The sequence below is a fragment of the Crocodylus porosus genome, unplaced genomic scaffold (assembly GCF_001723895.1).
Source record: "Crocodylus porosus isolate Cpor-Errol unplaced genomic scaffold, CroPor_comp1, whole genome shotgun sequence".
In the NCBI taxonomy this organism is placed as follows: Eukaryota; Metazoa; Chordata; order Crocodylia; family Crocodylidae; genus Crocodylus; species Crocodylus porosus.
The window spans coordinates 88,774,946-88,786,593 of record NW_017728886.1 but is presented as its reverse complement, the minus strand read 5'-3'; the positions used below and the strand labels follow the sequence as shown (position 1 = coordinate 88,786,593).

At 43.4% G+C, this 11,648-nt stretch overlaps 1 gene segment (V, D, J or C); it reads left to right on the top strand.

Annotated features, from left to right (window-relative positions):
• Positions 1-485: 485 nt before the first annotated feature.
• LOC109310003 lies at positions 486-1,071 on the top strand. The segment is given in 2 exon segments: positions 486-618; positions 740-1,071. Coding segments are annotated over 2 exon segments (429 nt in total).
• The last annotated feature ends 10,577 nt before the right edge of the window (positions 1,072-11,648 follow it).

Below are 11,648 nucleotides of genomic sequence, written 5' to 3'. Positions count from 1 at the left end.
ATTTTGGTTGTTTTTTCTTCTTAAAAGATATATTTCTGTTCCAATTAATGCAGGGAAGTCCTATGGTCCATGGCCTGCAGGGAGTCAGACTAGATGACTGTAATGGATTTTCATGTACGGCTGTAGTACCTATATGTTGCTTCTTGATAGTTCGTGTCAGTGGTGGCCTTAGGGTTGTTGGGGCCCTGGGTAAGAAAGTCATTTGGGACCCCTTAGAGGTATGTACTCAGGTAAATATTAACCCACCACAGTAGTATCATGGATCTTTTTAATATTCTTTGGGGAAATTAGATAAATAGTTGAGTGTTAAAATGTAAATAGAGCCCTTGCAAAAACTTTACCCCCCCCAAAAATTTTTGGGCCCCCTAAAGTGTGGGGCCCCAGGTGGTATCCCCAGTTTGCCCTCCCCTAAAGCCACTACTGGTTGACATGCAGCCAGCAGAGCTACCATTAGAGTCATGTATTGATGAGTCACTCACTTCCTTTCCACAAATGCACTGCTCCCTCCATCTCAGATAAGGATGCCTCTTCCTCTGGTTCTCAGAAGCAGGTGCACCATTAGTGTAACTATCATGTTTCCACTGCAGCTTCTTCTTGTCATTTCAATAATTTGCTCTTGTAAGTTGGAGTTTCAGCATGGGCTTCTATGAGCAGGAACAACAGAGAACAATAATTTGAGATCCTCCAACTTTATTCAGTTTCATACTCATGGTATCTTTATATCTTCCTTTGTTTACAGACGGAGATGCCCAAGAGCTCAAGCAGCTTCAGATATCCATCACTAAACAGGAACGTAAAACTGCACCAATTCAATGTCATGTTTCTGGCATAAGCCTGGACAGTGCTTATATACACTGGTATCGGCAGAAGCCAGGGAAGGCTCCAGAGCGGATTCTCTACTTGTCATCAGGAAAACCTGTCTTTGACCGAGATTCTGATAAAGGGAAGTTTGAAGCAGAGAAGATACCCACTGCATCCATCTGCACTCTTACAGTAAGAAGAATAAGCAAGGATGATGCAGCTACCTATTACTGTGCCTACTGGGATGACACAGTGTTAACTAAGCATTGAGCAGCCGTGCAGAAACTTTCTCTGTATTCTGAAACGCAGCCTTTCAAAGATTTGCAGCCACAGTAGCCTCCCTCTTGCTGCCACAGAATCTCCTCTTTGTTCCCTGGTAGGGTACATTTGCCTGGGAAATATCTCCTTGGTCCCATTAAGGCTGCCAGCTCAGAAAACCACACAGTTCCAAAAGCACTTTCCATATTTATTCTATGATACAAGTTCCAGATTATACACCACTTTAAAGTAGGTTACCTTTTTCTACCAGACATTTTTCCTACCATTTCTGTACATCCCTAACTAAGTATACCTCTGTTTTCCTTATGAAGAAACAGCTGATAATATCTCTGCCCCAAGCAACTGATAAACTTTCCTACATGCCCTGAACATTATGGTTAAATATCTGGATGACAGAGGAAGGATATTAAGGGCCACAGTAAGATACAATGCATTTGATGGGTGCATCTTCCACTTTAACTTTATCTTTGTAATTACCATCATGCCCCCCCCCCCGAGTAGTTAGATACTATACATGGAAAATTTATAAATTTGTTATAATTTCCTATGTGTGGGATCTAATTATTGGAGGGTCACCTTTAATTCACCCCTCTTACCACTGCAGGAGGGCAGACAGTGGAGGGGGGAGAGGGGAGGGCGGTGGTGTGGGAAGGTCAAGAAACTTGCCCCCTGCTTGTGCCTCTCTCCCTGCCAGCTCTTCCCCCTGCCTGCAGCCTTGGCTTCCTCTTCCTCTGCCCCCCTTTCCCTTAGCCTCTGCTTTCCCCCTTCCTCCCAGTCTCTGTTCTTCCCCACTTACCTCAGCCTTTTCTCCGCCTCCCCGCCACCCCTGAGCTTCTGCTTTCTCTCTCTCCTCAGCCTCTCCTCGGCACTAGCAGACTTCAATCCCATTCTTGCCTGGGGAACATGGCACAGCCCCAGCCCAGGCCCTGTAGCAGCCATGTAGGTTGTGTGCAGCTGCTGCAGGGCCAAGCAAGAGCCATGCTCAGTGCTCCAGGCTGCAGTGTGGAGTCTGCCAGCATGGAGCAAAGCTAAGAGAGGCAGGAAGGGAAACAGAGGGTATGTGGGGGAGGAGATGGGGGGGGAAAGAGGCTTGTAGGAAGGAGATAGCAGGGAACAGAGGTGGGGAAGGCAGACAGCAGTGCAGATATGGCCCTGACCCTGATAGGGGCTGGAGCCTAAGCCACAGCAGCCATCTGCTCCCCTTCCCCTCCCTCCCAATGCCCTCGTATGCAATTCTAAGTCAAGGGGCTTTCCCCCCACATTACATGGGGAGGGAACCTCATCTTAGAAGTTCACAAATACAGTAGATTTTTTATTTCCCAAACTCCACCAAATAGTCAACTAACCCCCCCATGTAGCACAAGAAAAGAGGGATTGGATTTTGATAGAGATTTGAAGGTGGAAAATTATGACAACATAAAATACTGACCTAGGGAATAACCGCAGGTGGGTAAACTAATTTTACTGCAATATAGGATGTTAAATGCAGCAAAAATACTGAGGAGTGGCATGTATCTATGTGGGTGGGTGTGAAAGTGCATGTGTGTGTTTGCACATGAACACGTGCAGGTTTCCCTCTAGTGGCTAGTTCCATCTTTGTTCACATATTTAACCTACAGTTGTTATAAAGCTAACAACCAAAGAAAGATGAGGGAGCGAGGTCTGAGAAATACTGTAAAGGAATGTTATGGTGTTTTCACCAAGGAAATACATCATCTGTTTACAGCCAGATGGCTTTGGACAGATACAGCTATCAATAATCCTGATAATCATTAACTGAAATCTTAAGAGGATGATTTTCTATGTACGTGTAGAAGGGTTCTCTTCCAAGAGATATTTTACATCACAGGGCAACAGAGTCTATTATTTAAAAAAAAAAAAAATCACACAAGAAAGCTACTCCTAATGTAACTGTACAAAACAGCTTCACATCTTGGCCCTTTTCCTTAGCAGGAAAACTTAGTGCTACTGTTCAATGTTTCAGGCCTTTGTTAGCATTGGACTTCAGCCAAAGTCATGTTCATTCATCTGAGCTACAGTCAGTCTGCATCACTTCCCTCCTGTCAGTAGGCTTTCACTGGCCAAATGAGTCACTTCCTACTCTAACTACACATCTCCCTCCATTCAAGGCCATTTCACACATTCCTTTGAAAAAGTGATGACAAGAGCAGAAAGAGTGTCTCTGCTGAAGGCTTTAACTCTAGCTTTGATTGCCTAAATCCACTGTTAACCCTGTTCCTCACAGATGTGGAGAATCTGTGAAGCATTATGCAGATCTCTCTATTTGCTGCTGAGCAATATGCATGCATATATACATACATACATATGTACATACATAGACATGTATGTATGTATGTATGTATGCATTCATATTACTCAGCAGCAAATGCAGAGTTTCTGCATTAGTTGTGCTTCACACTTTTCTTCAACTTCCTATTTTTCTGCTCTCTCTACAGATGGCTCTGCTCAGGTCTTAAAAGAAACTTAATTGCCCATCACCAGCACAGAAAGTAGAAACATAAGAACTAGTGTGCCTGAATCTGATTTTGGCAGAGTTTGTATATATTGGTATAGACAGAGGTCTGGGTGTAGCTCCAGAGCAGATTTTGTACTTTTCATCACAGCTCCAGATTGACAATGACTTTGATAAAGGAGATTCAATGCAGAAAAGGAACTTCACCAGTTTGTCTGTATCCTGATTATAAATAGCATAACCTCCAGTGCTAAACCTGTTATAAAATACCTTCAAAATAGGATCCTAGGAACAAAAATTCATTAGCTTTTGGACACTTATGATCAGCCAATTGAAATAATAGCATAGACAAGGACTGCATGGCCTGCTATAATCTACCTGATACTTGCTAATCTGTGCACTTCACAAGTGATAATGACCATCCTGAATGACCTTGCTCATTCACTTACTGGTTTTCTACTGCATCTCTTGTCTGTTCGCTACCTGATAAGTTCCACCATACTCTGTTTTTATTTACATATGAAATTTTACACAAGTCCTTGTTCCACCTGCTGTTCAGCTCTGCTTTGTCTGTCTCCCAAAGACCTGAAGAAAGATACAGCTGTACCTCCAAGCTGGTGTAATAACAGATGTCACCTGCAAAAATCCTTGCCTCTGATATTTTCCCTGGACCAACATGGCTTCATCATCACTCCAATAGTACCATAACCTCCAGTGACACCATTACCTAATACTGTGCCACATGGACAGGCACAGCACTAGAAAACCATTGTCAACCTATAAAAAAATCCCATTGCATTTTGAATCACAGCCTCTCAAATCAGAGTAACCTCCCCAATTTGGCTGCTCAACATGGAACCAGCTACAGAAACTCTTTGTTGGCTTTTGTCAGAGGCCCCAGATGACAACTAGCAATTTGCAGACAGTCCTTAATCCCCACAGAACTGGTGGTTACCACTGAGAGGCTGGTGAGAGTTTTTCAAAGGCACAAATGAAGCCAATGGGAGCTGTTTGTCTAACTTCAATGTATGTCTTCGAGAATTTCTTCTCCCCCCAGCTGCAAGTCTTATGTGAAGCAAAATGTCAGCAATTATCCAAGAGGGTTACTATGGAAAGCAAGAGGGACTCTTGCTCCTCATTTTAGAGGAGGTAGTTAGCTGTGATAGTCTGAAGCTGGACAGAAGGCAGGGCAGGGTGACACTGTAAAGACTGATTGGTTCAGAGTGTCATAAGCTTTCATAAGTGACAGCCTGGGTGCTCATCTAGCTGCATGTGTTGGTTCTAGTGAAGTCACCGTTCCTGACACAATTCACCTGCTGAAACATAAAAAAGTGAAGTTGAAGCTGGGCTACTGGAGTTCATGAGTAAGCCCAAGCGAAATATCTTCTCCTCATGCCTCAGTAATTGCTTCTTACCTTTCCAACTATCCTCCTCTGTAATTTCATTCTCCATCAATTCCATTTAGGATTAATCACGTGAGGGTAATTCTGATTTCAATTGTGTGAGATTAAATAGGCTTTGGATCAAACCAAGAGTCAACTAACTAAGCACTGCAAATCGGAATGACACCTTTTCAGCACATATTTAAAAAACCGTTTTGGAAACAAGAACAGTTTATTTAGTTTATTATGCAGCTATTTAATTATTCCCAGCATCACAAAGAGTTGGCTTTTTGATAGAATTAATAAGTGCTCTTATCTGAAGATTCCTTCTTTGTTTAGTCTCTGATACCAGTTCACCAGAAAAAAAACCTGGCAAGAAAGCAGGCTGCGCTCACCTTCATTGGACGTTAGGACATTATCTTTTCTAAATTATAATAGATATTCATGGTGATTCAAAGTATAATGCATATCAAGCCCAGCCCCATTGATATGACAATTCTCTAGAGCTACACGAGGGAATGGCATCAATTTCTGAAGAACTACTTGAGAAATGTTTTATACTGATTTCATCTCACAAAGGGGCAGCTCCAGGAAGTGGACAGCACAGAAGGCAATGACATAGCTGAGGAACTCCAACTAGGGCATTCTACCCATACGTACAAATCATAATTGAGATCAATACTTATTTACCAAATGAACTTGCATGATACAGTAAATACCATTGCAGCATGTGCTTCTTGCCCATCATCGCTGATGTTCATCCAAAGTCACTTTAAGCACAGAACAATAACTCTCCCTTACTTTAAAACAGTCCACCCGCAACCAGTAAAACTTTATCAATGTTACTTAAGTGAGTCACTCCTCCTCTCCCAGTTCACCTGTCTCTGCACCTCTGGGCAGCACTGATATTTCCCTGAGATCCCAGTCCTGGCAAATACATAAAAATATTACTGCTTTAGATCTTTCTGTAGCTTCAGTTTGGTATGGTAAATTTTTTTTGTTACTTCTCCTAAACAAACATTTGCTATTAATCAGGACCTTGACCTGCTGATGTTCTGTTATTCATGCCCACACTCGCCCTCTTCTCCTTCTTTTAGATGGACATGCACAATTGTTTCTCAAACAAATCCAGTTGGCCATTACCAGAAAACAACTACAAAAGTACTGTAGAAGTCCCCATATAGCACAAAAATAGAGGGATTAGCTTTTGAAGGCTTCATGGAAAATGTTGGGATTCTGCTAGAGATTTGAAGGAGGAAATTTATGACAACATAAAATACTGACCTAGGGAATAACAGCAGACAGGTAAACTAATTTAGTAAAATTCTTGTGGGTGGCTAAAATTCTTGCCTGGAACAGGTATTTGTCATGAATGTGACATAGCTAACAAAATCTTAAATACATTGGAAAGTCAAGCCAATAAATTAATAGGCAGCATTTTTCCCTAGGTGCCAGAGTTAAACTAATACCCAGGGCTAATGTTAATGGCTACCATGCTGATAGTGGAACTGTCTTTCAATTGAGACAAAAACAAGTTAGAAAAAATGTTCATTAAGTGGTCCTTGTTACCTTTACCAAGGGTAAGTGTGTTATTTGGTCTCCTAGATAATTCCAGTTTGAGAGCATGTGTTTTTCCAGTGAATTCCTTAATATTTTAAATCTGAGAGAATTTCTCTCCCATACAAACACAGAAGTAACAAAAATCTGCCTCCCACTGAGAAAGCAACAATTTGTGAAAGTGCAATCAAGTCTAGATTTCCATATGTGATGATAGCATAAGAAAATCTAGCCTTGATATTTCCTAAGATAGGCTATTAAAATACTGGAGTTGCTTCCTCATGCCAGGATAATTTTCTGGTCACATATTGGTATATAAATGAATATCTCACGCCAGGAGTTTTAGGCAAGTGTGTAGGTATGAATGAAAATTCTAGCCATTTGAACTTTTAGTTAGAGCAAGAGTTAAACTATATTACCTGGATCCCGAGCAGCCAGAAAGAAGTATCATTGGATACTTTGTATAAGAGTCACTTCCTCTCCATAAATGCACTGCTCCCTCCATTAATATAACCTCCTTTGAACAGGATGCCCTGCTTTTCTTTTGGATCTGAGAAGCAGGTGCACCATAATATAGCTAGCATGTTTCTACTGACCGTTGTTCCTGTCATTTCAATATTTTGCTCTTGTAAGTTGGAGTTTCAGCCTAAGCTTCTATGAGCAGGAAGAATAGAGGACAATAATTTGAGATCCTCCAACTTCATTCAGTTTCATACTCATGGTATCTTTATATCTTCCTTTGTTTACAGACGGAGATGCCCAAGAGCTCAAGCAGCTTCAGATATCCATCACTAAACAGGAACGTAAAACTGCACCAATTCAATGTCATGTTTCTGGCATAAGCCTGGACAGTGCTTATATACACTGGTATCGGCAGAAGCCAGGGAAGGCTCCAGAGCGGATTCTCTACTTGTCATCAGGAAAACCTGTCTTTGACCGAGATTCTGATAAAGGGAAGTTTGAAGCAGAGAAGATCCTGTCTGACTCCACTTGTACTTTGACAATAGAGCAAACCAGCAAAGATGATGCAGCTACCTACTACTGTGCCTACTGGGCTGACACAGTGTTAACAAAGCACCAAACAGCTGTACAGAAACTTTCCCTGTATTCTGAACCACACCATGTCACAGATTCAACACCACAAGTACCTTCCTGCCCCTGCCCCTTAGTCTGGAACCAGCTACAGAAACTTCTTCCTGGATTGTGCCATAACACATGAAAAGTCATATATTGTTGCTGCTTTGGCCTCTGTTTTGTGGGCAACCACTGGGATTGCATGTGATCTTACTGAGAAGGAGATCAAGTGGTTATCTAAGACAGCAAGTAATGGTGGCACCCATTTTCCATCATTTTCTGTGAGTGACTGAAGCTTGTTATGGGTGCATGATGCCAGTTTGCCTACAGCTGACATGAAGATATTCCTGCTTACTCCTGGCAATGAAGTGAAAGAAACTCTAGAGTGTCAAATCCAGTGTGCAGATGCAACTAAAAATCTCCTCAGCATACAGAGAAGCGTTTCTCAACCCGTGGGTCATGACCCAAAAGTGGGTTGCAAGAATATATGAAAGGGTCACAAACCAACTTTAAAATGGATCAACAAACTTTAACAATGGATTCCCCTTTAAAGGAGAAAAATGTGGGAAACCGTGGTTTTTCTCTTTCAGGCTACCTGAGTTCCAGCCTCTGAGGGGCTGCTTGGGGGGGCCTGACATGCCCCCACCACCCCACACACTTGGGAATGGGTGGCAGTGGGTTGGGAGGGCCACTGGGTTGGGACTGGCCATCAGTGTTTACAAATGGGTTCTGGTACAAAAATATTTGAGAGCCGCTGACCTAGAGGTCAACTCTTCCTCATCCTCCACCTATCCTTATATGGTCCCACATCTAATTAATTATCACATGTAGCTTACTATTGCTTGCAGGCAGTCAGTTACAAAAGAGCACAGGAAACTTGATTAGAAATTTTTCAATATACATTGATACTTGACAGCATGACAGGAGTAGTAAGTCTGATTAAATTCCAATGATTTCATTCACCTTGGACTGGAAAGGATCTCATTGTTACATTATATCCACCTGGCAAACTTACTGTGTCAGGTAGCAGCAACCTTATGCCTTCCTGCAAAACAGAAGAGGTTTGGGTTGGGCTAATTAGTAGTGCTGAATGACAGTGGCTACTACCCCTCCCCTAACTAGTTTAGGAAGTAGGCCACTGGTTGACCACAAGCTTGAGCATGCCACTCCTGAGCACAGTAAGTTTGTCTTGTAGACCCATCCTTTGTCTACTGAAGAGCCATCCAGCTGTTGGCCCGCAAGCCAAATCTAGCCCACAAGAGGTGAACTCAGAGTCCATGGGCTCCCACCTGACCACCACTCCCCACACTCCTCCTGCTGTTGGTGTTGTGACAGCTGGGGTCTCTGGGGCAGGGCAGCATGGTGGAAGGGATCCTGGGGATCCTGTGTTGCCACATGGCAGGAGATGGTTTCTTGGTGGGGGGGAGAAGAGCACCTATCATATATAGCCTGCATGGCATATGGCTCAGGGAATTGTGACCCACTTGGTGTGCAGCCCCTAGCCACGCAGAAGTTGAATAGCCTTGATCTACCAGATGTCTCCTCAGAAAACCACCAAGTTTCATGTTAAAGAACTATTTCACATTCATTCTACCACGCCAGCTTTGTAATTAATACACAGTAGAAAAGAATGTGCACATGCACACCCTGAGATTGGCAGTACACCCCCTGAGAGAATCGCCACTGATGCTGCCAGTGGCGCTTGTGGGCAGTTGCTGCTTGCCATCCCCCATCTCCCTGCTGACACCACCGGCGACATCTGCATGTGGCACCGACCGCCAGTCGGTACTCCCCCCCACACACTTCCAGCACCACTATTGCTGCCTGCTGGAGCTCCCCACTCACTGCCACCACACCCCCTGCTGCCACTACCACCACCGCCACTGCCTGCAGGTGGTCGCCGTGCGTCCCGGGGGCACATGTCATTTGTGCTCAGCTCTGTCTTAAGATACTTCCAAGATGCCAGATAAGACTTTCTAGGTGTACACTAGAGTATTTACACCATTTTTACCCACGGTGAGAATACTGAAGCAGAAAAATACTAGCGACTGCCGGTGCATTGATCCAGGATGATTACATATTGTTTCCCTGGGAAAATACAATAGTTTCATAATTGGTATGTTTGGAAGGGACCTGAGCTGATCATCAAGTCTGATCCACTGCCCCGGGCAGAAAAGAGTACTGGGGTCAAATGACCCCAGCAAGGTGTTCATCTAGCCTTCTTCTGAAGACCCCCAGGGTAGGAGCCAGCACCACTTCTCTTGGAAGTTGGTTCCAGATCCTAGCCACCCTGACTGTGAAGTAGCACCTCCTGATGTATAGCCTGAATCTACTCAGTCAACTTATGGCCATTATTCCTTGTTACTCTTGGTAGTGCTTGGGGGAACAGGGACTCTCCCAATGCCTGCTGGTCCCCCTTGGCAAGTTTATAGGTGGCCACCTCATCCCCTCTCAGCCTTCAGGTCCCATAGCCTCTCCTCGTAGGGCCTACCCTGCTGCCCCCAGATCATGTGAGTGGCCCTCCTCTGGACCTTCTCAATGCTGTCCACATCCCTCCTGAAGTGTGGCGTCTAGAGCTGGGCATACTGCTCCAACTGTGGCCTGACCAATGTCACATAAAGGGGGAGGATCACCTCCTTGGACCTGCTCATGATGCATCTATAGATGCATGACAGGGTGCCCATATTGGCAGCCCATGTTCATCAATATAAAAGCCCAATAGAGAGCTATACAAAGAATCCCTACAAAGAACCAATTTTTGGTTGGTAGCTCTGTAGAGACCACCCTCCCCTCCTCCCTGCACACATACACATTCCACTTCATGAAAGAGTTAATTTGCAATTAATTACAATTAATTGGCAATTAATTGCAGTTAATTTGAAATTAATTAAATTTAAATTAATGCACACATGCTCTTACAACTAGCCCTGTTCTAACCTGGTCCAGTTTGCTGCGCTGTCATTGTTTTCCTCCTTGAAATCTCCATCAGAAGAAACTTTTGTCTTGAGTTCATTAGTGTGTGGGTATTGACGCTTGGAAGTTTGGTGGAAGTTAGGAAAGGAATAACTTAATTTAAAAAGAAAAAATTAAGGCAGAAAATGCATCCATCAAGTGTATTGCCAGACCATTATCATGCTCGACTTCCTTCCTTCGTTATTCCAGCAAGTATCCGAACTGCCTGAGCAGCATGGCTTAGACTATTTGAGACTGAGGGATGATCATCCCTTTATCTGTAGTATATATTCCTACTTAGGTTATACAGAAATAACAATATGAAAAGTATACTTAAAGAAAAAGTATGCACCTGCATGCACCCCCTATGTGTTGCCAATGGAGCTGAATATTAGTTCCCTTCCACTTTTTAAGGGATAGGGACAAGTCCACTATTCTTGTTGCTATACTATTCCCCCAAACCACAAAACTCCAAGACAGCAGTTGAGATACCATCAGATCCTCTTACTACAAAAGCCCCTTCCACTTGAGTTAAGGGAAAATTTTCTTTTTCTCCTAGCAGGACTGACTTCATTACATATAGATGAACATTTTTGCTTTCATCCATGCGTTATTCACCTGTATGCTATCCGTCTTAGAAAAGTGCTTATCCACAGTTTTTAAGATCTTCTGGTGAAATAGAGGGATGGAGAAGCACTTCTCTCCAATCACACATTGGTGGTTCTATAGTCCCAGTTACTAATATGTGCAAATGCAGTGAGGCATCATGATAATGCAAGGTAATCTAAATATGAGACTTTCTAAACCATGATGCTGAAATACTCTCCCTCTGGATAGCTTATATGACTCATTAGCAGATAAATGAGTGTCTTAGAAGAAGGTTAAATATATTTGGAGGTTTATAGGAGTGCTTAAGAATTTTAGGGTAAGTGGTGGGTAGCTAGTTCCCTTATCTTCTTCACCAACTCCAGCCTCAGCCTTTCACCTCCCTTGCAGTAGCAGTAGCAGTCAGTCCCCACCCTGAAAGCTTGCCCCCAGCACTGCTGGGAGTGCTTGCTCTCAGGCACAGCCCACCTACCCAGTGCTGGAAATGATGTTGTGAGGCTGGCCCCGGGCACTTCCTAGAGCTG